The 27,889-nt window shown below is 36.9% G+C and overlaps 2 protein-coding genes across 3 annotated transcripts in view; one reads left to right on the forward strand and one right to left on the reverse strand.

Annotated features, from left to right (window-relative positions):
- The window catches only part of LOC133523759 (adenylate cyclase type 2-like), a 302,517-nt gene extending 288,088 nt beyond the window's left edge, over nt 1-14,429 (reverse strand). Inside the window, exon 1 of the mRNA XM_061859471.1 lies at nt 10,258-14,429. Coding sequence (XP_061715455.1) covers nt 10,258-10,294 — 37 coding nt within the window. The 5' untranslated portion in view covers nt 10,295-14,429. The remainder of the gene's footprint in view (nt 1-10,257) is intronic.
- LOC133523760 (pre-mRNA-splicing factor ATP-dependent RNA helicase PRP16) overlaps nt 1-27,889 on the forward strand; it is a 454,093-nt gene that overhangs the window by 261,978 nt on the left and 164,226 nt on the right. The window contains exons 1-6 of one of the 2 annotated variants that reach the window (XM_061859474.1): nt 17,181-17,954; nt 18,541-18,864; nt 24,260-24,460; nt 25,065-25,159; nt 26,151-26,353; nt 26,786-26,884. The exons of the other annotated variant lie outside the window; for it this stretch is intronic. Of the exons in view, the coding sequence (XP_061715458.1) occupies nt 17,632-17,954; nt 18,541-18,864; nt 24,260-24,460; nt 25,065-25,159; nt 26,151-26,353; nt 26,786-26,884 (1,245 nt within the window). The 5' untranslated portion in view covers nt 17,181-17,631. Of the gene's footprint in view, nt 1-17,180; nt 17,955-18,540; nt 18,865-24,259; nt 24,461-25,064; nt 25,160-26,150; nt 26,354-26,785; nt 26,885-27,889 lie in introns of those variants that run through there. 2 annotated transcript variants of the gene reach the window in all.

A 27,889-nucleotide genomic window follows, 5' to 3' on the forward strand; every position in this document is an offset into this window, starting at 1 on the left:
GCCATTATAAATAACAACTAGAAACGACGGCAAATTAATACATCAAAACATAATGAGTATGTACAGTCAACCAATTTGAATCCTAGACCACTATAGAACCTTGTCGCTTTAACTACTCTATACATGACATGCATCACTCAATAAGCACTGTCGTAGAAGTCATTATGACATGGTTCTATAGTGGCCTAGGAATCAAATTGGTTGACCGTACCTACATTATGTTTTGATGTATTGCTTAATTTGCGAACGCGAATTCATATTAATAAATTGAATTCGCATCGCGTTCGCAAATACAGACATATATTAACTAAGGATCAAAGACATTTCATACGTGACCTAGACCCAAATCGAATACAGGCTTTTCAAATATTCTCTCTATCTCGTTTTATTAAAAGCCTAAACAAACTAATTAAAACGAACGGCAAGCCAATGACAAAAAGCGTGTGTAAGATTCCAATGTTGGCGCCGCGCCCGAATGTCAACTGTTTATATGTTTTCGTCACATTTCCTATAAGTTCTTCATATTTTTGTGGTTCAGTCAGCAGCAAAAGGTGCTCCGCACTGCCGTCCTCAAGCTAAAAGGCCTGCTGGAACATTCTAGCCTGAATAAAATAAGAAGAAGGTCGAAGTGCATAGACTCAGTCAGATATCAACGAATGAAAGACTTTAGGATGCTGCCATGTTTCCGAAGGCGACATGTCTACCTTAGCAGTAGGGCTAAGATGGTCGACTCTTTATCATTTGTCACCATGCCTGTCACGTTCTAACAAGTATGTAAGCGCGAAAGTGACGGGCATAGTGATAAGTGATAAAAATGGAACCAGCATGGTTCCACTGCTGTAAGTGATTAGCACGAGAAAAGTAGGTACATAATATATCTTAGCAACAGATGCGTATCATAATTCAGCCCTCCTAATGTTAAGTGCAATAACTAATTTTGTAATCTCATTCAATTGAGTGACACATCGTATGAGAACAAAGTACACAATTAAATATTATTTTAATATGAGTTATTGCACTTTAAGTTAGGAGGGCAGAATTCTGAAGGTGAGAGAGAGACTTGCAAGAATGAGCACAATCTGTATAAATTTAACTAAACAGGACTTCTGTGTTCCCGACTATTGTGTTTTCTGCCATTAATTGACGAAACAGTAACCACCCCAGTACTCCCAGCTAACTATTTTGAAACAAAGAAAGAGATAATGAAGATGTATTTATAACCAGCGCAGCGAATACAGAAAACACAATGTTAAAAAAAATACATGTTGCTTGCATGTTGCCAGTGGACGTCATTCCAGATCTAGAGCAGAGCCCAACTGGGGAAGTACCTCCACCTTACAGAAAACAGCAGCCAAATAACACTAGACCCTACTCATAGTGTTGTGTTCCTGTCGGTAAGTAAGGTTGCCAGAGCTCAACGAGGGGGGGGGGCGCACATAGGCTACGGAGACTGCTTACCATCAGTCGGGCCGTGTGCTTGTTTGCCACCGACGTAGTATAAAAAAAAATGTTTAATAACTAAACATTTGGTGTGACAAATGGGCATAAGCATAATGGTAAGCAGTCTCCGTAGCCTTTGTCAGAAGTTTATCAACTCAACATGAGTGACACTGCAGCGCTGTTTTTAAGACTTAAATATTGAACTACTTTAATTTTTAACGTAGTAATGCTTCCGTAGGATACGATAGATCAGAATTTTACAAATCACATTCGTGAAGCGAACATTCATCTCTCACATCAGAAATGTTGTGAATAGTAACCTTTCTGGTCTGTTTTATACATTTTGTTCTGCTTCTGTTTATATTTCAGGTCTTGAGTTGGTATCTTAATAGAACAAAAGAACAGTACTAAGGTCAAGTTTGGAACAGCAGTCACCCTTCCAGAAAGGCCAAGGAGAATCTAAATCCAAAACATAATAATTCACGTTATAATTAAACTACAGCGGGGGTTCGCAGTGCAATCAGCATGATACAAACCGTGAAATTGGCAGTGTTATGTTTTGTATTATGACTTTGATGTTCCCTACTGTGAAATTTGCAGGTCTACGTACTTCCACTAATACAAATATTTTCAAAGGTCGCTTTGAAATACCATCGTTGGCTATATAAACTGACCTTTCTTATACATTAATTTAACGACATAAAACTTAATAAAGGGTCAGTCAAGAGTAATAATCAAACAAAATATTTTTTTTACTGAATTTAAAAACTACACCAAGGCCAATTCTGATTTATCAATTTGTTAATGATTTGATCTTGTTTTGATAAAAGACGAACGTTCAAGCTGGTTGGTGTGCGCGAAATGCACTGTGAGTTATGTCAAGGGCGTATCTAAAAAAAAACATTACCAAATTGTTTATAAGAATAAAAACTTCTCGAGACGGATTTTTTCAAAAAAATCCTGCCAAGAACGTATTTTTACGAGTAATTCAGATATGTACGTGACCAAATCCTAACCGCCCAATTTAAATTGATGAAAAGATTTTAGGAGAAAACCACTCGTGCACGAGAGGAAGCCTTTGTCTAGCAATGGATACTGTTTTATTGTTATTACATTATACTTTAGGTAAGGTACCTGCGTCAAAAAAGGAAAAAAAATCTTCTTATCTGTATTAAACTTCCAGTTTTGTCTATGGTACAAGCGAACATGGACGAAAAATATGAACCCATTCACACTTATTAAATGTATGAATTTTTTAAAGTAGGCAAACTCAAGAACTGGGCTTTATTTTTTGGGCTAAGAAACAAGTATAATTATTGTACCGGCTAATAATACATAACCTCCATGTTTTTACGGTATAACTATTTTCTTATATTTGCGAGTGACTTGAGACAGTGAGTTTTATGTTTTAATACATGTAAAAAAAAATTGAGATTTTTTAGTAATATCGTGAGTCTATTCTAATTCACAGTAGGTATATCATTGCAGCATTCATCATATATTTGTAAAAACTGACTAGTAAAATATGCTATCTAAAACTAACCTATATTGTTTATTCTATACACGTTCATACAAAACACACAAAGGTGATATATTATTGGCCGGTAATGTCAGGTACATTTACAATAACAGCATGTGTTAGGGGTAGTATCGTAAAGTTCTAAATGCCAATCCAAAATTATAATGTGACATCAAAATGATATCCAATAGTCAGCCGCGCGTGCAATACCCTCGTAGGTACACGAGGCGCGAGCAAAACGCACGGTGACTGATATCATTTAGATATTATTTTAGTGTCACAATGTAAGTTTTAATTGATCTCCAAGTATCGTACCACACCTGTGATACAGGAAATAACTAAAAAATGGGGCTGGGCATCGCCGTTGATGGCTATAAAGTCCTATAGCAGCGCGAAATGTCGCATTTTTCCCTTAGGTATAATGTAACGTACTTATACACTCTTTAATCGACAGAACTAATACCCAGAGATTTTTGTATTAAATACGGAATACATTATTAAGTTAGTTTAGAATGTTTCTAGAATGTTTGGCAGGATTCATCAGTGGATATTCCTGCTTTTCCCGTAATAAGCTTACTATCTCAATGTTTGGATACAGCCAGTGTCATGAGCCTTTGAAGTGCCATTAATAGCCGTCAACCGGTGGACAGTGACGTTTACGAGATCCAGTCTTGGACCGGTGAGAATAAACAGGACACTGTTATTTTGTGTTGAAGCATTTATCAATGGGTAAATGTACATTTTAATAGACAGCAAATTACAAATCGTAATCCGAAAAAACATGAACATGAGCTACATACATGAGCTCTAAACCCTACTCTTCGTATGGCTCTGCTTATTGCTTTATCCCATCACATATAGACAATTTCGTGGTCTCTGCAATTTCAGCATCTCATTCTCATTCGTTTTTCGTTTATTTCTTATTTCGTATGATTCTGTATTAGTCAGTCGTTCTTTTCGTTTTTGGTCGCGTTTTGAGTTCGTCATATTCGTTTTTCGTCTCAGTCACTATTTGTTATTATTGTTTTATATCAAACCTTACTGGATCGTTAACTTTAGGTAAATATCGTTTTCAGTACCCCCATATTTTATTAGCTACATAATGTACCTGGATAAATCCAAATAAATACAATGATGACTTTCAGGAAAAAGTGCACGAGTAGCAAACTATTGGCCAAAAAAAATAAGATGAATTGCAAATGAAAGCAAAAAAGGGAGCGGAGAGAAACGAATGTAACTAAAGATAACCTGCGAACGATACGAAAAACTAGGAAGGCAAATAATGAATGAGACCAAGGAAGACCGTGACGAAAAAAGAATAAATCATATTAAAAGAACTGACACGTACAGTACAGTTATCTTAATATATCTTAATCTTGACTCTCAAGTTACAGACTTTGACCACAGGAGATAATGACAAAAAAGAACAAGACAAATAAAGCAAAAAAATACAGAATAATACAAAATACCTATTGGTAACAATTGTGATAATGATAGGTAACAATTTTGTTGTGAGTACATTTATTCCAAACCTTGTAAAAGATAAACGTCATTTCAGGTTTTTCAGATCACTTTTTCACGTAGCGTGGGAACTGGCAGCTGCCCTCTTTGGTCTTTTTTTTAATCAATCAATAATTGTGCAAAATTCTACCATCTTGTGGCATTAATCAAAAATATTAACATGACTATGACTATGAATATGACATTGAATAGGTGAAGGCTCCACAATTGACGCAGTCTGCCTTGCGTATTGGAGAAACTACAATTTTATGGCCGAAATCGGGAACATAAACTTGAGATTGACGTCAATGAGAACTACCCCCTTCAGTTCTCGCACGCTCTCTCTCTATATATGTAACTTATAAGAGGGGGCGTAAAGCTAGGAAATTAGAACGGAATAAAATATATGGTGCGCCGCGCTAAACTTGCGATAGAAGATAAGGCCATCTATCAGTTTTAAAAGTTTTTGAATAGAATAATTTGTAGATAAATAAGTGAATGCAAGCGTCCGTAAAAATCGAAACAGATTATTTTACTTTTAATTTATTACCAATAAGTTTTGTTAGTGATATACTCTAACCACCTTTTACTTTATTTCACTTCTTGCGCTGAATAAAATATCATCCAGTGAAAATAAGTAAGGTAATGCAAACACAATCCCAGCCACAAGGGAACCCAGTAACAACATCAAATATTTTTGTACAATGATCGCACCCTCATTTCAAATAGTGTTGGTTAAGTCACTTAAGACTCGAGTCCTTTTGTTTACTTTAATTTGAGACTTGACTGTGTTTTTTGACTCAAATCCATAATAAATAAATAATTAAGACTCTAACAGAACTTTTAGTTCTTTTCAAAGGTTATTTTATAAAATAAAATAAAATGTCTGTCTTCATGTAATTTTCATGGATTAGGTACACCATACAATAACGCTAATTTTCTTTACAGGGTATCTAGCCAACGTGCCAATCGTATACGCTCCGTAGCGTCTCTCTCTATCACTCTTCCATATTAGTGCGACAGAGACAGTTACTTTCGTTCGCTAAGGGGCGTAAACTTCAAACTTCAAAATTTTATTTGCTAAAAATGCACGTACATGCAAGATGTTATTGTCACACATACTCGATACTGGTATCAGCGCATTTAGCCAGAAGGCATGCAAATCAGAAAATATGAAAACATATTTACATAATCTTAACATATTTACATCATGTTTACAGATATACAAATAACTTAAAATTGAAATTATAACATGTCAAAACCAAAACTAAAACGAAAATACGGTTAATAATAATCTTTATGTTCATCTCTGGATAAGTTGCCTGTGGTAAATTTAAATAGCTAGCAAGAAAAACATAAACGGAATACATTAAATGTCAAAAGGAAATAATTTATTTTAAAGATGAAGTTGTTAAATATGTCAAGTAATTGAAATTTTTATACAAGTACTTGCTTAATATTAAAGAATTCAGTCATTGAGTAAAAACAATGCTCATTCAAAAACTTCACCAACAGATTCTTAAAAACTACCTCGTCACCTACCAACCTCAGTGATTTTGGCAACCCGTTATAGATTTTCGGCGTCATGTCAAAAATACTCTTCTGGAAAAGAGCCGATTTGCCAGGAACTGGGTAAAGTTTATCGCAATGTCGTACACTTGCAACATTTAAAAAAAAATGTGGATTGGAAGAATGTACAAATCGGGCACGGTTAGTAAGTGAAGGTGCTTAAAATATGGTCTGCAGCTGTCATTGTAAGTACCTCAACTTACACATCGATCTTACGCGCCGTTTTTGTGCTTTGAAAACATCATTGGCTTGGATAGAGTTCCCCCAGAAAATAATTCCGTATCTTAAAGCAGAAGATACGTAGCCGTGATAAGCAGACATAATTGTTATAGTTTGTAATGGTTTTCTCCAATAAAAATGGTCAAATAATGCACTATACTTTTATTTGGAAATATAGAACAAAACACAGTACATAACTAGGAATTTTAGAGAAAAGAAAAATAAATGAGCAAAATAACGTCCGTTCAGTACGACTCGCATTCGGATCTCTGGTTGGTGGGGTCATCCCTGCCCCGCGCGCCCTCACCCCGAGCGGCGTTCGGTAGTTGTCGGCAACAATAATATATACAAGGTATACGAATATTTCATAAGTTTTTTACAGAGATTGTCAGTGTGAGATCCAATCCAAACGATTGACACGTTGGCTACGCACCCTGATATTAGTATTTATTTATAGGTATTTAAACTTTATTGCACAATATAATATCACAATATAATACATAAAGTACAAATGGAGAACTTAATGCCTAAAGGCATTATCTACCAGTCAACCATTCAGCTAAATAGAAACAGTAGTAGGTGAGGCAGTAAACAGAAAAAAAAATAGAATAAGTAACATAAAACAAGCGATAAATAATATATGTATACTTACGGTAATAAATGTACATACGTATACTATAATTAAATATACTTACATACGAAATCTACATAATTGTTGGAAAAGGCTTGAATCCTTTTGAGTTGCGCTTGAAAAGACTCGAGAAAAAACTTGACTAAGCACTTAAAAGACTAAAGTTTTTCAAAAACGAATCGAGTTTTTCAAATTTACACTCAAAAGACTCGAGTTCCTATCAACACTAATTCCAAAAGCGAAACGGTTTTATTTTCAATCCGAGCCAGAGGCACAAGCTTACTCTATGAATTATTAAATGGCGGGAATTGTGACCCGTTTTTATAATTCATGCGTTTAGCCGTTTATATTCGGCCAGTGATACTGTGGGTGTGCTGGCAACTAAAAGCGCCACGTTATTAAAAAGTTTTAAAAATAAGAGTGATCTATGGCCTGACATAGATACGGAATGGTTCAATGACAATAAAAATGGTTTTCGGTTGGGAAATTTGAATTGATGGGTTTCGGTATAGTTTTACTTTTATTATTAATAACCCAACAGAGGGCTATTAATTATTTATTTATTTGAACTTAATTGCACAAAATAAAAAAATGTACAAATGACGGAATTAGTGCCTAATGGCATTCTCTACCAGTCAACCATCGGGCTAAACAGAGATATGTAAAAGTGGTGCAAAGAGAAAGCAAGATGATATTTTTTAGAACTATCGTAAACAACTGAAATCTTGATATAATACATATAAAATGCACAAATAAAATTACAAAAAAAAAATTGTATATATATATATATATTATAATTAATATACTCCTACACATTTTATACATATTCAATAATATATAATGAATAATGTTGACTATATAAACTCGTAGATACTTATGTAGCAACCGATTGAAACTAACTTGCTCAGGGTTTGTCTTATATTGAGAGAGCGAATTCCAGAGACGATTCGCCTGGACAGCAAAGGAGTTAGACATAGAACCATTGCGGTCAGCAGGAATTGAGAGTTTGAGAACACGAGATTGTACGCAGCTCACAACCGCAGGGTTTCAAACAGGCACTAATTTTTTAGTAATGCAGGCGCAGAAAGCTCAAAATAGGGTACAAAGTATTCGAAGAGATCTACAGCGGCGGATGGAGAGCCAGATGAGCTGGTGGCGGTAAAAGGAAACACGATCGTATTTACGCAAACCAAAGATAAATGGTATGCCGTTGTTGAGGAGACGTCCAAGTTTATTAAGGGACTTTATCACTAATCATAATCACTAAACTTTCAGGCCAATTTCAACAATATAATGATGATGATAACATGGATCTGACATCATTCCAATATGAGATGGTTTCAATCTTCTTTAGAGGACCTGCTGAATTACGCAATGTCATCCTTCAACCAAAAACGTCACTTTTGAGACTGACAGATCAGTATCAGATCAGATCAGTATCATGTCAGAATCATATTGGAATGCGATTTAATCTTAGAGATCTTAAACTCGACATAGCCTATTTTTCATTGCGATAGAGGATTTTTAACATTACGCGCTACGTCGGCGTAGCGCTACGAGGTGGCCTTAAGGCTTCTACAGATATTGCATCAAAAACATCCGATTTAAGACAATTCGTGGCGAACAAGGTGGGAGCAACGAATTAAATCTAACACCCAAATGCCACAGTGTATTATCCTTTCTCGGTAAAGATTTAAAAAATATACGATTCAAGACATATTGTCTCCTTAAAGTCCTAAAACTTCTGTATAAGAAATACAAAAAATAATTTTATAAGCTGGCCAATTTTACCATATAATATCTAACTCTTAATAGGGTTAATAAAAAAAAAGTATCTTAGTGCCTCAAAATACTGTAGACGCAAACATTTCAGTTAAAGTTTCTATGTAGTATAGGTATGACGTTGTATGGTGCTTATGTTTGCAGTAACTGCATTGTCAAAATTAACGGATTCAACATTATTCAAAATAATGAAACTTAGTTTACTTCTACCAGGTGCGCTCTTAGCGATGTATATCATAATTCTCAAAACACTAAAATTTTAAACACATGTTCTACTTTTATTGAATATTTAATCTAATCCCTAAAACTTTGCCAAGCCGTGGCAAAGTTAATTTATACTATAATCCTAAGATTCACTCAAATTATTCATAAGCAGCCTGGTGATTATTAAATTTACAATTATAATTAGCCCCTCCGCCTTTCTAGGGTTTTAATTGGCGGTATTTTGTAGATTTTAGGCGGAATTACTTTCTATTTCTCTAATTTCTCCAAGGTTTACGTCGGGTGTTTGGAATTATTCAAAATTATTAATATAATTATACAGCGTATAACGCATTTCAGTGGTTAAGTTTTCCATGGAAAAATTTCACGCTTGACTAGTAAAAGCGCCAAAAAAACTTGGTAATTTCCCTTACTCGATTTTTAAACTCATTTCCGAACCTTGGGCCTCGTTCCCAACTATTGAGTCGAGAAATTTCTGAAATTTCTAGTTGAAGAAATGTCACTGTTGATATGATCTGACCTTGATCTGACGGGTCATATCCATAACAAATACAGACCAAATTCACAGCCCGTAATTAAAATCAGAAAAAGCATAAATAGTAGAAGTAGAACTTACAAACATGAAAAGTTGATGGTAAATGTCGATTGGTGTTCCTATCGATGGAGACAACAAATTGGTGTTACCGGGATTCTGATGGTTATTACCTAGCCTTCATAAAACATATTTATTTCGTCTTAAAACAAACACGTTTTATAGTCTGTCAAACAACTTTGTCAGTAGAAAAAGTAGCGAAATTAAAATTGAGTGAAGATAACCGTTCGCGCCATTTTTTTTTAATTTGCCGCTTTTTTGTACTAGCGGAAATGGCTTGACAGACCATAGTTTCATACACATAGCAAAAACATATTTTTTTTAAATCGGTACCTAATTTTTTTGTCTGTCTGTGGATTTTTGATCAATTGTTTTCTTGAAACGTTACTAGATGTGCAACAAAGAGTCTTTACTCTCTATTCCATATTAATCTTTTTTTCTCCTGTAACCATAGACGAATCAGTCGACATTTAAATAAGTCCTTTTTTTCAGCCAGCGTTATTGTCACGGAACAGTGTTTGCCGTGTTATAAAGAACGGTGTAATCAAGAGTTATTTTTATTTTACAGCCCGCTACGAACATAGTACTTACGAATATAATATGTTATCATTTCGTACGGCTTTCGTCTAATGGCAATTTCTTGGAAAATTAAGATTTATTGGTTGGCGGTGTGCGTGATATTTAGTTGTGGCTTTGCCTCGGATAAAATACCAAACTAACGAGCAATTAAAAGCGACCTTCGGAATATCGGTACATAATGTTTCGACGACATATTCTGTTTACCTTCATTTTTCTCCACCGGATTTTCTGTGTCGGCCATGATAATAACTGAAACACTGTCACACACAAATCACTGGATTTTATTAGGTCACTCACTTAAAATTGTCACTAAATCGACCTCGTCACGCATCTCTTCACACGAAAACACTGAATAAATATTTAAAAGTTCTCATTTTTTATGTTTTAATCCTATGTTTGATCACGAGTTAAGTATTTTAAGTATTTTCATCTAAAAAGAACCTTTTCGAAAAAGTTACAACTCGTTCGCGGCAATATTTTCGCACCAACGCGCGTTTGATTTTTCTAAAGCCCAACACACACGTCCCGATGCGACAGACGTTGGTCAAACACTGTTCTATTTTAGTTGTAGGTACAAAATGAAAAGATTCGCACGTGCAATTAAGCGGGAATATTATTGTTTGTATACACCGCTCGCAATTGCACGGAACGAATTTGATTTATTTTAGTCTACTTTGTTTGTCGGATCTCTTTTAATTGCCAAGCGAAATCGTAATTGCTGTAACTGTCGGAATGTAACACATTATTTTCGTTATTTTTAGAGTTTCTATGCCAAAGTTAAATATGTGATACTTCTATAAGCTTGGTTTTGTAGCGAGGTGTAGCGATAGCCGGATCATTTGTGATTTTACTGTATCCATGAATCATAAAATTACTTCAAACGAAATGATGTTAAAAATGCTTACCACAGAACAATGTTTATTTAGTTTGAATAATGGAAAACGCCGGCTTAATTTTTTTGCCGAACATCAGTACCCCTAGTGTAAATATTTTCGACAGCGAAACGTGACGTACGCGTTTGCGTTAAGTGTCATTTTGTATGAGATTTTTGACTTTCCAAAATGTCCCGCTTGGCGCACTGTTCAAAAACCCATACAAAATGAGACTTAACGCAAACGCGTACGTCACGTTTCGCTATCGACTAAATTTACACTAGGTGTACTGTATTATGACTGCAGAATTATTTTTGAAGCATGACTTTTCAAGCAGTCAGTGATTTCTAGAATTAAGGGTCACAGAGGAAGCTAGCCGCCGACTTGCATCAAAGTTACGGTCTCATTCATTTTAAAACGACATTTCTTTAATAACGTGAAATTTAACATGAACGTCCAAGTAACATATTTATTTCTGGTACTAATAGTTTCGTTACAGAAATTGTAATACAAAGAAATTAAAGTAATTTTTAGCTCTGAAAATTTGTACCAGACATAGATATACTACCGGCCCGATTCGAATTTTAAGATACGTCATACACTTGCTAAAGATACGATATGCATTGGATATGTCTGTGTCAAAAGTGTTTCCTAAAATAAATACGTCACTTTTAACACTAACATATCCGATCCATATAGTCCCCGCCGGGAACAGATGGGAGTAGACACTATTTACAAATCATTCCCACCTGTGCCCGCCTCTTGTAAGGCGGTGGTCACGTCGCGGGGCGGGCACAGATGGGAATACACCCGTATCTTTAAGTTCGAATCATGTCGTTTTAATGCTTATCAGTAAGCAATAAATAAGTATCAAAGTACGTATTTCTAAAGGCTAAGAACGCACTGCGATACATTTCTTGCGTTTATTAAAGTGTAACATGCAGGTAATCACATTTCTCAACACCATTCCCCATGCAATTTTCCAAATAATAAAGAAACCATCCCTCAAAGCGTTACATTTTTACGGTAAAATTAATGCCCTCCATTACCCCCATAGAAAAGAAGGTTTTTACTATCCCCTGGTTGACTATAAAAAAAAACCCAATGATCTTACAGGACACGTATGCTCATAAAAAAATACTATGGGAATAACCGTTAAGCCTTAACATGTTTTTGGGCAAATCTTGGTGAGTGTATGGGACGCATTTATTTATTTATGTTATCTTATTTTAAAATTTGATTCAAGCAACAAGGCCCATATAACATATTCCTATAAGCTAAAGCTATGATACAATGCTATCGAAAACATTTGCATATAAAATGCCAAGACGAAACCATAAGGCTCGCACTGTCAAAAAGTTATTTTATTTATTTATTTATTTAAACTTTATTGCACACATAAAGAAAAATGTACAAATGGCGAACTTAATGCCAAAAGGCATTCTCTACCAGTCAACCATTGGGTCAAACAGAGACATTTGTGTATGTTGGTGCAGGAAAAAATAATAACAAATAATAAGGAAAAAATTTAACGTGAAGTCAAATAATATCAAAAATATATAAATAGTTAAATACTACTACTTATATAATGTATAAAAGATAGACTAATACATATAATTATGTACATATACATGATGGTGAACCTTATTTAAGTTCTTCTGACAGAAGATGCTTGCGAAGTAGTCGTTTGAAAACGGGTTTGCTTGGGGCTTGTCGAATAAAGAGAGGGAGGGAATTCCAGAGACGGATTGCCTCAACGGCGAAAGAGTTAGACATAAAACCAGTACGGTGTGAAGGAATCAAGAGTTTGAGAGAACGGGAGGAACGGAGTTCACATCCTGGACGGGGGGTGATGAAAGTGAATTTACGTTTAAGATAACCAGGGGAGGAAGGCTCGAACAAAATGGAGAATAAAATACTCAGGATTCTAAGGGACCTACGACGACGGATGGAGAGCCAATTTAGCTGACGGCGATAAAAAGAAACATGGTCGTATTTGCGAAGTCCGAAAATGAAACGTATGCCATTATTCATAAGACGGTCTAGCTTATTGAGGTACTCCTGAGAGATATTAGTCGTGCACGCGTCCGCATAGTCAATAACTGGCAATATTAGAGTCTGCACAAGTAATTTCTTAGTACCTACTGGGAGAAAATTCTTAAATTTATAGAGATAACGCAATGTTCCTGAAACTTTCCGACTTATTTCAGAGACTTGGTCATTCCAGGTAAGGCTAGAATCTAATACAAGGCCGAGATCTTTCACTTGTTTAGTAACTGGAATAACAGTGCCATCAAACAAAATCGGCGCGACAGAAACCGCACCAAGCTTTACTTGTTGATGATGGCTACCCAGAATAATAGCCTGACATTTTGCCGGATTGACACTGATGCCAAAGCTATTGGAACATTCAGCTATGTAAACTAGATCGTCATTGATGAGGGAAACAGCAGAATTTACGTTTTCCACAGAAGTTATCAGTTTTATTGTAGAGCTTCAAATTATACAAACCCTAACTTCACAAACTCTACACTTAGGGTGTCCCTTATTTAACGATTTTCAGAAATTAATAACGCATACCCCCTAATTCAGTTTATTTTATCCCAAAACACTCTGAATATAAATTTCAGGGCATTACAGTAATAGGAACCTGTGCCTTCTTGCAACTAAAATTCCCATACAAATTACTATTTTGGTCAGACAGTAATTTGATATTTTTTTATTGGTTTTCTGTTCGCGGGGTCGAGGTTTTTTGTGAAATAATGATTATACGGCAGTAGTTTACGCGATTGATACGAAAAAAGTTATGAAAAAGAAAAAGAAATTTTGGTCATTTTCATATATTGTACGGGAAAATAGCATGAAAGTCGGCACGGGTTGCAGTTACAGGAATGACCTGAAATTTATTTTCAGAGTGATTTGGGATTAAATAAACCGATTTAGGGGGTATGCGTTATTGATTTCTGAAAATCGTTAAATACGGGACACCCTAACTCTACACCTTAGTCAAAATATATGGCTTGGCCATTTCGCTACCGTCAAATGGGTGTAAGATGAAAAATTTATTCACAATTCATTATTTTTTATTATACCTACAAGACTTCTTGTAGTAACGAAACGGCTGCGCTTCGCTTTGCTCATCTTGGTGGGAATTTTCATAAACATAAAAATTAAACACTATTTTTATTGAATTGTGTGCTCTTGTTTCGAATTCGGGAGTTTGCCCCGGAACCTCCGAAACACAACATTCGACAGTCCCCTAAAGCGGTTGCGGGAGTTATGGGAGCAAGCGTTATTGTGCTCTCGTTCTACGTTGCCTTAAGGGTTAGCCTGTACCATCGGAAATTGCGAAATTTTCACATCGTATAAGTTTGGAAACTTCTCGTAATTTTGGAAATCGATATCTTCCATTTATTTATAAACTTTCCTTTGTTTCTTGTAAAATTTTCGTGATTTCCGAGAACTTTTCGTACTTTTTGGAAACGTATCGCAACTTGCAATTTGTAGGATGACTCATCTCTAACCAAGCACGCGCGATTATTCAATACAGGGCATTCTTCAACCACGAAACGTTTTTTTACAGTCTCAATGTTCCAAGAGTAAAAAAAACCGCCTCTCTGGTGCTCTTGTGGAACCATTAAGAATACTCAGTGACTAAATCATGTCCTTTGCAAAGGTCATTGGTCCACAAGTAGAATCTTACATCAGGATGTCCTGACAAGAAGACTTATTCCCTGACCTGACCAACCAATGTAAGATTGATCTCCTCTTACACGTTTTGTTAACCGATTTGGAGGTCCCACTTATTCTGGATATACAGATTGGTTACTTGACGAAGGAAATAAATGGATAACAGCCCAAGACGCAGGATGCTTCAAGCAATAGTTTAATGACGGTGTTTTGTATGCAGAATCGCTTTGTCGTTTGTTAATAAATAAATTGGGATGCTAGGTCGAGAAACAATACATAGGCTTTGTTTGGTATTATTTGGAAAAAAGACCAACAAGAATGGCATCAATTATACAAGCTTTTATTTAGTTTCACTTCTCGTATTTTATGTAATCAAAACTTGAAAGCTAAACCTACTTCTTATTGAGCTGAAACTTTCATACTTTTGTAAGTTAGGGAAGTACGTACGTAGATATTACCGCTTGACTACGAAGTCTTTTTACCATTTTCAAATAGGTAAATAGACTTGCCTACATCTAACTCAACATCAGAAAAAAATCTAAAAATAATTGGAATTCTCGCTTTGTAACTACTTATTAAGGTTATATGCAAATTATTTCAAGCTTGCATGTGCTGCGGTTACAAAAATGAAAAGCTTTTTTAACCCACCGCTCGCATACGTACACGGCTCATGTGTCACAGACTAAATAATCAGGCGAGGTGGAATGAAGCAGTAAATCCCTTCATTCTGGCGAGGCCGCTCAAATATTTTACGACTTCACGTGTTGCTGAAAATCCGCGCTCACTGGAAAGTCGGCAGCCATAGAAAAGAAGTTAATTACAAAAAAGGGAAAAGTACCCGCGATGGATGGATGTGTTCGCCTTTCACATTCGTCTATTTTGAAAACCTAGTACTCATGCTTCTGCTGGCGATTGAGTCAGGTTAATCAGGTTGTTATCTGCTAGAGATAAAAGTAATATATTTATGCTCTGGAAAGCCCACTTTGTCGAAATTTTCTAGAATGTAGATGCAAAAGTTTTTTAAACTATGACTACTTAATGACTTGAACACTAACGTCACACGTTTGTCACACAACACTCGCATGGTCTGCTTCTTTGACTGCTCATAATTGTCTGTAATAAAAAAAATCTACGCGTTTAAAGAGGACAATGTTACGAAAATCTCGGACAAGCCAGCCCAAGTCGAATATTGTTCTGTGACAGGAAAACTCTCGGGCCAATCGCCGATCAGTTTATAATAAAAAAAAAACTGACCACATGTCCTCATGCAGACGTTAAATTACAGATTGCACGTTGTGGAAAATTTCCGAAAAGTTGGAAACGTTGTTATCGGAACTTTCTAGAAAAAATCACAGAAAATAAAGAAACTTTCATTTTTGAAACGGAAAATTTTCATCCCTGTACAAAAATATGAGAAAGTTCCGAATTTTTTCGTTGTATTCCCATTTATGCCCGCCCATCGGTCAGGGGGTGGGCACAAATGGAAAGGATTCATTCCCATCCGTCCCCGCCGGACACAGATGGGAAGATTCATTCCCAACCGTTTCGGTCGAGGACAGATGGAAATGAATCCTTCCCATCTGTGACCGCCTTGGTTTATGCCTATCTTTTTTATTATACAAATGTCGATTTTGATTTTTGCCATGAACAGTTAAAATTCCAATTCGTGAAATAACCCACCGGTCAGGGGGCGGGCACAGATGGGAATACACTATTTTTCCATATGGAAATTTAGTTATGGAAACTTTCCGACGGCACATCAGGACGTTATATTATTGCAATAAGGTTTATGATTTTTATTAGTTATCAGTTGAATTGTGTGGACGATGGTTTATAGCATAACGCACGCTTTCCCTCAACTTTAGTGGTAACTGTAAAACACATGCTCATAATCTAGGCCCTTAAATAAGGCATTTAATTCAAAATTGTAGGTACCTACACTACAGCAGCTTTGTAGCACTTACCTGTAACTTTATAGCACTTATGCGCTGAATTGATTCTATAATGCTGTATCATAAAATTTTATTATGTATAAATTACCCACTGCAAAGTTATTAAAACAATTCGGGGTTAATAGTACTTTTAAACAATAATAATATCGCTCAAGAATTTACCGTTTTATTTTATTTTTTATTGCTGTTACATTGTTTACAAATGCCTCCATTATTTTACTCATAGAATAAAGACAAGCAATTTTACTTAACATTTAAGTCATCATTCAATGTCAGAATGATGTCAAGTAAAAATATATCATAAATTATGGGGTTAGAATTTTTTCAAGTAAATTAGTTTAAACTACGGCACAATGTAACTGCATAATTGAAGTTTATGGATTATCATACACTTATTTGTAGCATTATGAGGTCGGTTTAAAGTTACTTGCAGTGCATCTAATGTTGGTTTAGATGATTACGCACCGTGTAAATAACTTGAGTAAGTAAAGTTGCAGGCCACCTGTACAAGAAGCATGTGCACACGACACGTTGCCTTTACATGCGGTCATGTAGATTCAGATTGTTCTGACAGTTTCATGCTCATGTGTCAAGGCACAGGTCCTGTATACTATTTTTAGCTGTAGTTTTTGTATAGAGTTAGACCAAGATAAGTCTGCAACGATTTTAACAGCTCAGACTGCAAAAGTGCTATTACTTATCTCAAACTTCTATGAAATTATTCACAGAAAATATACACAGTGTGTGCTCTTAAAATCGTTGCAGAGTAATCTTGGTATAACTCTATCTTTTTTGCTCAACGTTAACATAATATGCTCAGTTTCGAAATTCTAACATAAACTGAATGCACCCGTTTTATTTTTTAATTATGGCAATCACAAGCAGGTGTCAACTTTGACAGCTGCCAAATGACTCAAACGTCAAACCAAGTTTGCGTTTCTTTCTTCCGCGCTTATTTATTTGTATTTTTGTAGCGTAACCTGATAATAAAATATCAACTGAGCGATGTTTTTCTTATTAGCCGGATTTTCATAAATTATTGAATCTTATAAAAACTTCTCAATATGTCCGACAGCGAAGAAAACCTTCACCGTTTAGAGGGCACGTCTGGTGATGCTGTTGGCGGCTTAATCATCAAAAAGAAGGACAAGCCAGCAGATTTCCAGTTCGCAAGGCCTTCGTTACTAGGTCTAGATAAGCTAGCAGCAGCTAAACGGAAGCAAAACAGGCTTATATCCTTCCAACAAGATGAAAATGAAGAGGATAACAAGCCTGCTACTTCTGATGTAAAAGAACGTAAATATAGGAAACATAATGAAGAAACTCCGACATACACTGGTGGTATCTCGGAGGCAGCCGTCTTAAGGCAATTAGAACGAACACAAAGGTAAATAATGTATTTATTTTTTTGCTTTGAGGTTATATTGTTTGTTATTGTGATGCAATTCAATAGATTTTTGCGAAATTTCAGTTTTTTTAACAGTTAAATCCAAACTAGTTTTCTTTATTGTGCTCTATGGTTAAATAAAATATAGTGATAACAATTTAGCCTATGTATATAATGTACATACATATGTCCCTCTGCTGGGCACGGACATCCTCCCAAGTGAGAGAGGGCTTAGTACAGTCCATGATTAAATAGCTTACAGTAAATCAAATAACATTAAAATTTGGTTTAGTTTGCTTATACAATATAATTTATTAATATCTCTTTTTCTTTCTAACTATTGTTGATTTCAAGATTTTGGAGTTTAACACATTCACTACCAACGTTTCCGTAGCGCTATGCTCTTAGCTGATCCCACCATTTTCCTGCTTTGTAGTCTACTAGAGGAAAGTAACTATGAACAGAGAACCCGCAGAGCGGATTCCCGGTACTCAATGTGTTAAATATGGATTTCAAATTCATTCCATAATAGGTACTCAACCATTTCAAATTACTTTTGTAAACTGATATTTATTACTTGTTACAGAAAAGAAAAAGAGGCAAAAGAAAAAGGAGTCCACAACTCTACTCAGGAGGAGAAAAAGTCTCGCTCAAAAGATGAAGATGATTCTTACTACCGTCACCGATATGATCGCCATGACCGTGACAAAGGTGCCAGAAAAGACAGAGATAGAGATAGAAGGAGAGATGATAGGCGAGACGGGGATAGAGATGAGAGGAGAAACTATGATAGAAGTGACAGAAGTGATCGAAGTGACAGGAGGGATAGAGACAGTGAAAGGAGTAATAGAGATAGCTCTAGGAGGAGCTATTATGAGCCGCGATTCAAAGATGAACCAAGGACTCCAAAGTAAGTATTATATTTATTATTTATATTTATAGCCTTATATCAGAAATCCATTTTTGTACTATATCTATAGTTTTCCTTAATCTACAATAACTGACTCTGTGTGCCTTTGGGCAAAAGCCCAATTTAGACCCAAGCCACAGAGCCCAGGTGGTTGAGCAGTTGAGGCATCTGTCGCTTAAACAGAAGAAGCTGGTTCGATTCCAGCCCTGGGCACTGGATGCCTTAGTATTTTTTTTCCTTTGTAATAGACATTTATTTTGTTTATAGTTTAACATAGTTTTACCAGTGAAATCCTGCATACAGTCACATCTGAAAACATCGACACGATCGAAGTGCCAAAAATATATATACACGACCTTATGGCCTATATATTAGGGTAGTGTATACATATTTTTGGCACTTTGTCCGTATCTATATATTCAGACGTGTCTGTACAATATTTTGTACATATTCCACACTTTAATTGGTCTTTTGAATATCATTGAATAACCGTTCTAAACAAGAATAATACAACTGCATCTGGGTCTCAGGAGATTAAAATAAGATAAAAAAAATTATAGTTTTCACTTCTCATGCTCGTAAAAGTGATATTTAAGTCGCATGTAAGTGACATAAAATTGCTTATTATGCTCTAGAGCACAAAGTAAATGCATCTATTACAAACCTTATTAACTTAGCAATAAAGTTCTGCATCTGCCAGCCCTGCCAGCGCGCCGCCCCGATCGGCCCAAGTACGGTTTTCTTTAGTCTTGAACAAACATGGTAAAATAACGTAAAAATATTTGGATTTTTTTTGTAAATTTTCCTCACATACCCTCCCCTAAATCGAAGTAAAAAGCAGGGTGTATTACTCTGGCATAAATGTCCATTATTTTCCTTAACTATATTGGTCCTCGGCTGTGCTGGACCAATGTATTACCTCAGATGAACGTGGATCACTTTATGCCCTTGTTGTACAATCTACTATTTTGTATAAATGGAATACAAAGATTGGAATAAAAAACCTGTAGCCACACAAGGGACTAAAAAACATTCCATTCTTTTGAGTTTTACATCTTTTATTCAAACAAATACAAATTGAATTTATCTTGTTAGGTTTTTGCCTACCTTCATAAAATAAGATTTCTAAATAAGATTACTAAAATAAAATTTCTTGTTGAAAGTGTTGAAACAGATTTATGAGAATAGAACATATTTATTTTAGGTGGCATCATAGCACACAATCCATACATACGAGCGTTGGATAAGAAAATAATAGAATAGAACACACAAATTGAAGTAAATGCATTAAGATTTGTAGTTTTCTTGTTAGGTTAGGTTAGGAGAGGTTTAAGTCTCAGTCTTCGGAGAGACGTTGGCTCTCTTTTCCTGTTCTACCGTCTCTACAATGGGGAATGATCTGAAGAACTTTTTGAATTGGTGCCACCGTTGCGTTTTTATCACCGCACATCCCGCCGAAGAAACAAAGTTCATCCTCACTTTCTCGACACGTGGCAAAACAAAAACAAGCGGGCATGTCGCTTGTTTTTGCCCAGAACGTGCCAGTTGTGGAATGAGCTACCTTCTGAGGTGTTTCCCTTGCGCTATGACATGGGGTTCTTCAAGAAGCAGGTATTTAGGGTTCTCAAAGGTTGCCAACGCATAAGTGGCTCCTCCGATGTTGCTTATGTCCATGGGCGGCGATGACTGCTTCCCATCTGGCGGCTCGTCACAACTAGCTAAACTGGAGCTTAAAGTATAGTAGATTATTAACTAAGGGATGAACTGTGGATGAACTGTACGTCTTTTTACTATGAAGGGGAAACTTTTTGCGATAACTCAAAAACAGCTTAACTGATCATGTCCGCTATACAGCGGCGTAGCGTATGTGTTTGCCGCCCGGGGCCGATCAGAAATTTGCCGCCCCAATTAATGATCAATATCACTTAGTCAGGTCATAAGTTCTGTCACAAAGATTTTTACTGATAAAAAAAATATAGATACAGTTTTGCATTAAGTATTCATTTTTTTATACTACGTCGGTGGCAAACAAGCATATGGCCCGCCTGATGGTAAGCAGTCTCCGTAGCCTATGTACGCCTGCAACTCTAGAGTTACATGCGCGTTGACGACCCTAACACTCCGCACCCTCACTGAGGTCTGCCAACCTTACTCACCGGCAGGAACACAACACTAATCATAATAATAAATGAGTAGGGTCTAGTCTTATTTGGTTGCGGTTTTCTGTAAGGTGGAGGTACTTCCCCAGTTGGGCTCTGCTCTAGATCTGGAATGTCATCCGCTATTCTGTGCCCTACCACACAGAGCGAGATGACTTTCACAATGCCCATACCTCTCTTTTGGACGTAGTTTAAGGACGGATCCGGGTTCAAACATATGTAATATTCGAAAAAGAAGTTATATTTTATTTTATTTCGCGTGTATTCGCATCTAACGACAATCCCAAAGTAAACAAGTAGTAAATAAAGACGAGCTTTACATAAAAAAAAAATATTGTAAAAATCAGTATAAAATAAGCTTTCAAATCATGTCCAACTTTTTTTATTAAAAGCTTTGTATAACATTTTATTTGTAAAACTTGTGACCTCACTAAGTAGTTAATAGACAAGACAAAGTTAGTTGGAAAAGGTAAAATACAAAAAATATCTTCAAAAACTAAAACAGTGTATACAATTACACTGTATGAACGAGAAACCCGTCAGATTTTAACCATGTATTCCTGTCTTAAGGAGCAAAAAAAATTATTTGTATTTTGATCAAATTCGGCAAAAAAAAAGTGTGTGTATGTGTTTTCTGCACACGACACGTTATTTATTTTTACATGTTGGCAAAAAAAAAACTTTACACCGAATAAATAGTAGTTTTTTTTTATTTGCACAAAAATTTTGCGAGTTTCCTTTAAAACTTTAATGTGTCTTAGTAAGGCCACATATTGCTGGCGTTGTCGCAGCCATAAAGGCGTTTTTTTACTGATTTATTACAAAAACGAATTTTCACAAGAATTGTCATTATCTTTAACAAGACCGATTTTAGAATTGACAATGACATTTTAGTTTCTAAACATGCGGTCAAGAATACACTTTTAACATCGGTCGGATTCCCATTGTGTATATTCAATATTCACAAAAATATTCAAAAGATAGCCGTGGTCGTTTGCTACGGTCATAAGCTTTAAGCGGGAAGTATAAAGCACATGATCGTCCATACAAAAAGATAAAACGTTTTTCCACTTCTAAATATTTTCCATTCTCCAGGATTTTGTAGTATGTTATTGAGACAATGAAAAAACTAAGTTTATAGGTTTTCCTTTTTTTCAAAATTTGATAACAATAAATAAATAATTCTTTAAAAAAAACGAAACCTATAAACCTATAATAAATTATGCTGAAGCGATGGACATCAAAATCAAAGTGATTTGTTAAGATTTAGTTACTGGAAAACGTTTTCTCCCGAAATGTAATTTCATAGAAAAAATACCGTTATTTCGCAAGGATCGCAAAGCTATTCTTCCCTCTTCAGGTAAAGGTAAATGATTATTTCAGGTGAGAATGTTTTCTTATTACATACGTTTTAGAGCGCGATTTTCAGTAGTCTGCCTTACATTGAATTATTAATTATGGGGTTATAATTTCGTATTTAATTATTTTCTGCCCTCCGGGCGGAAAGCGTCAACTTTTCTCTCGCTGCGCTAAACGAAGTTGCCGCGTCTCGCCTCCAGCAAAAAATAGACAAATTTATTTGTGTCCCAAGGGAGCATCTTCCCGTGGTGCGCATACTATTTTTCTGCTCGACGGAGGCGGAAAGCGGCAACTTTGTTTAGCGCAGCGGGAGCAAAGTTGACGGTTTCCGCCCGGAGGGCAGAAAATAACTATTAAAGTCATTTTACATTATTTTTGTGGCAGGGCGCCTTCTGTACAGCAGCAAAGCGCCCAATGCATCAGGTTACGCCCGATGCTTTTGCATGAGGGTGCCGAAAGCGCCCGCAGCGCGACACGTACGTCGAACTACGCCCGACACTTTCAATATGAGGGCACCGAAGGCGCCCGCCATTGAATCGCGTGTATCGCGCCACGTTTATCGGGCTACGCCCAACTATTTTTGAACGAATGATGGCACCGAGGGCGCCCGGCTGTAGATCGTTCGCAGAGGGCGCTGTGTTAAATTTGATGTGACGTCATATAGGGTTATAGGCGTGTTATAGGTTATACCTATAACCAGCGGACAAGCGTGTAAGCTCGTCGGTGATTTGGAACGTACTCCGGTAGCGATTGGCCGCCCCCGCACACCCGCCCCGCGCTGTTCGCTTCCGCGGTGCGTTAGTTCGCTTCGTGGCTTGATTTGAAAATATTGATTTCTTAATTTTATATTTTTTTAAATACCGTTTTTGCCGCCCCCTCTTATGTGCCGCCCGGGGCCATGGCCCCCCTAGCCCCCCCCCCTCGCTACGCCTCTGCCGCTATAGTTTTCATTTAATGTCTTTCTTTATTTTTTGACGTATGGTTCAAAAGTTAGAGGGGAGGACACATTTTTAGGGTTCCGTAGCCAAATGGCAAAAAACGGAACCCTTATAGATTCGTCATGTCCGTCTGTCTGTCCGATTATGTCACAGCCACTTTTTTCCGAAACTATAATAGCTATACTGTTCAAACTTGGTAAGTAGATGTATTCTATGAACCGCATTAAGATGTTTACACAAAAATAGAAAAAAATCAAAAATTTTTGAGGGTTCTCCATACTTAGAACTGAAACTCAAAAAATCTTTTTTCATCAAACCCATACGTGTGGGGTATCTATGGATAGGTCTTCAAAAATGATATTTAGGTTTCTAATATCATTTTTTTCTAAACTGAATAGTTTGCGCGAGAGACACTTCCAAAGTGAAAAAAAGTGTGTGTCCCCCCCCCCCTGTAACTTCTAAAATAACAGAATGAAAAATCTAAAAAAAATATATGATATACATTACCATGCAAACTTCCACCAAAAATTGGTTTGAACCAGATCTAGTAAGTAGTTTTTATAATACGTCATAAATGATACGGAACCCTTCATGGGCGAGTCCGACTCGCACTTGGCCGCTTTTTTTTTCTTTCGGAGTGATTATCTCCGAATATATTCACTTTATCAAAAAATGTTTGTTGAAAACCCCTATTAGTTTTGATAGACCTTTCAGACGATATCCCACACTGAAGGGTTGAAGCAAAATCAGTTCTGGTTAGTCAAATTTTCCATTGCCTAAATAAGTTTTCAATATTTATAAATCCAACAAATCGTTATAGCATTTATATGTATGTAGAATCCCTTATCAGTTTTAACAGATATCGTTAAGTATTTGGAACTATTCAAATCCCTTTTCCTATAATATGCCACTCCTTAAATTTTACTCATTTTATTTCAGCTTAAAAGTCCTGAAGCCTCCAGAAAGCACAGCCTGGGATGATGACGATGACGACAGGGCACCCCCACGCAAGTCCACTTGGGACTTCCCAACACCGAAGCCAAGAGAACTGGGTCCGAGTTCTGAGAGGTCCCAGCGGAGGCCTACAAGGGATTACAAAGGGCGGCCTTATGATAATACTCCTAGAGCTACACCTCACAAGTAAGTTCTTCTTTCTTGTTGGCTCGTAGAGGTTTTTATTTATTTATTCTGGATCATTAAAATCAGAGAAAGAAAGCAATGTTGCAGAGGTGGTTTCTCAGAATTTTTAATGCCTAAATAAAATCATGTTATCCCCTCCTAACACATGCCATTTTTTTATACTTCTTTGGTGGCAAACAAGCATACGGCCCGTCTGATGGTAAGCAGTCTCCGTAGCCTATGTTCGCCTGCAACTCCACAACTCCAGAGGAGTAACATGCGCGTTGCTGACCCTAAACTCCCCCCTCCCCCTCGTTGAGCTCTGGCAACCTTACTCACCGACACTTCTGTTTGTCACAAATAATCCCTTTGTCTTAAATAATTGTTGCTTGGAATAGGTAATGAGCGGAACATGTAATACCTATAGCACTACATAGTAAAGTAGTGTACTAGTTCTTTAACGGAAGAAAATCAAAAGTGCATGTGTTTAAAGTCCCTAATTAAGCTAGTTATGGGACTAGCCTTTAAAAACCTAGTGACTTGTGAGATGAGACTATGCCCACTAGTGGGATGAATGCATGTAAGCTGGTGAGGGACTGATTTATTTTGATTCTCTTGTTAATAGATGGGTGAGCTCCCGCCGTGGCATGGATGTAGATGATCCTGACTGGCAAGAGGCGGAGAAGAAACTCGACCGAGAATGGTACAACATGGGAGAAGGTATGTTAAATTTCACTTAATTTTGTGAGTTCTCATTGGTGAAGTGACAGGGGTACTTTGCTACAGTTGGTTGGTTATTTGGTGTATCAAGATTTTTTTGCTGGTTAAGCCCGTCAGAGACGGAGCGATAATACATATTAATATACCGTAAGATATTTTATAGTGTAGCTAAGCACCATACACGCCAACGATACCAAAATATATATCGCTGTCTGTCTAACACGTACATTGTGAGAGAGACGAAATATACAAATATATATCGTAATATACCGAGCTATATACGCGCTGCCTGTCCTAGTGGGTAGTGGCCATGCCTATGATGGCTCCTCTACACGATGGGCCATCATACTGGCCCACTATAATAGGCCAGCGTGTAGAAAGGGGAGTGGTGTCCGATGGCTTGTGGCGCGGCGGAATAGTGATGGGATGGCCACGGTGTCAATTTTTTGTCCGCACATCAAAGATCACAGGCCAGCGATGAATACGTGGCCCATTCCAAAGTGCGTGCTCTCAACCATCGCCATTCGAGGTCACCGTGTCGAGGAGCCATGAAGACAATGGTCCCAGGTTCAAATCCTGGTGCCCTTATCGGGATTTTAACCCGGGATTGGTGTTTTCTGTGTATTTAAGTATTTATAAATAGTTATATTATTACTGCTCTTAGTTTTAATGACGATAATTATGTGATATCTACTAAATATTTAGTTTGACATGTATTCCATTATTTCTTTAAGATATCTTTTGGTACGAGTATTTTATCGCTCCGTCTGTGACGGGCTTTATTCTGTTCCATCACCTAGGAGAGAATGGTAGTTTAAGGGGATATAAAGAGGAGGTAGTTGCAGTTTATCTAAATAAATTATATAACATATTCTAATGCGCTTAGTAGATTTTAGCAAATGTTTTATACTTACCAAAAGATTCCATGTAAGTTGTTTCACCCAATTTTGCTTTTCAATAAACAACAGCAATTTCCAATTTTCCTCGGCAGGCGAAACAGACGAATCCGACCCATTCGCTGGCACAAGCTCCGAATACATAGCCAAGAAAGAAGAGCAGATTGAAAAGAGACGGAATCGCAAAGTGTCCGCCCAACGGCAGCAGAGCGACAGAGACAACGAGCTGTGGGAGAGGAACAGAATGTTAACTAGCGGCGTAGTACATGCTGTTAACGTTAACAGTGACATGGACGAGGTATGATAATTTACTGGGTTGATTTGACCCAGTATGTTATCTAATTATTCCACTTGTCGGGGTTAATTTGACCCAGTGCAGTCGTAACAATAGCAAAATTATCCCTCATTTATTGGATCAATATGATCCAATACAGTACAGTTGTGCATGCTGTTAATGTTAACAAAGACATTGACGAGTTATACATTAATGAACTATCTTGAAATGTCACCGCATTTAAGAATGATAACGCTTTAAATATATTTTTTTTGCAAGTGTGATGTAAAACATTATGTAACTCCGGGGGTAAGAAAATTGCAAACTCGAGTCTTTAATGCACTCCAGCCTGCGGCTGTCATGCATCTAAAGACCTCGTTTGAAATTTCACTTGTCCCCCTCCTTGCACAATGTATTATTGTAAATAGTTCATTAATCTGGTTTTTTTGCTAACAGGAAAGCGTAGATCGTGTGCATTTGCTTGTTCACAATATTGTGCCGCCTTTCCTCGATGGCCGGATCGTCTTCACCAAGCAGCCTGAACCTGTCATACCGGTGAGTATTATCAAAGAGAATATATTGTAATACAGAGTTAAAGTTTAGGAAAAATACATGCCCTTAAGTTTGACACCCAAAACAGATGGCGCTGTACCGCTACCAGGGGCCACCAGAGCATCTGCTGTATCTCACAGCTGCTTGGATCAGCATCCTGAACGTTGACGTTTAAATTACTAACGAATAATTTTAATGTAAATAATTGCCTATTTTTATATTTATGCCATACGATTAAATAAAAAATAAAACCGCAAAATGTATAGAGCTATACAGCGCCATCTCGTTTACCTGTCGAAGCGATTTGAAGCATGAAATTGACTTAGTTTTTACACTTCTTAATCAATGGTTCTTTGGTATTTATCATACTTTGTCCAAAAATAACCAGTTCAAAAATATCCGTGTATAAATATCGGTGTAGTTGATATTAACACAAGTTACTAGAAGGAGGAGTATGAAAGTAATCAATCTGACAGGTCTAAAGCACTCAAAGCTCTTTTTGCAAGGAGTTGACTCCGGCTGGAGCAAAATGCTATGGAAACTTAGCAAAAGACAACTCCAAATTCTAAGCCGGTCCTAGCAAAGCCTAGGTCTCCGGTCAAAGCAGTTTTGGCCAAGATGGGACACTCTGACAACACCGATGGTCGACTGTGTGGCGAAGAGGAAGAGACAGTAAAACACCTGATGTGTGAATGTCACGCCCTCGTCAGACAAAGAATGAAGGACTTTGGAGTAGGCAAAGGAATTCAAAATGCTATCCATGAGCTTCATCATCCGGCATATGGAGATGGTCGGAAAAGTATAGATGCTCAGTCGAATCCCACCTCCACATTTAAGAAGGAAACAGGCGCTGCTAAGAGAGAGTAACAAAATCAGAGCATGTCTTCTCTCCCAATGTATCAGGAGTTTACCATCCCGCCTATGGCGAGACTTAAGTACTGTAGCTTGGCACACGCAGCTCTGGAAACAAGAATAGATGAGGCAAGCTGACGGTACCTCGGCCGGGAA

The sequence above is a fragment of the Cydia pomonella genome, chromosome 12 (genome assembly GCF_033807575.1).
Source record: "Cydia pomonella isolate Wapato2018A chromosome 12, ilCydPomo1, whole genome shotgun sequence".
Lineage (NCBI taxonomy): Eukaryota > Metazoa > Arthropoda > Insecta > Lepidoptera > Tortricidae > Cydia > Cydia pomonella.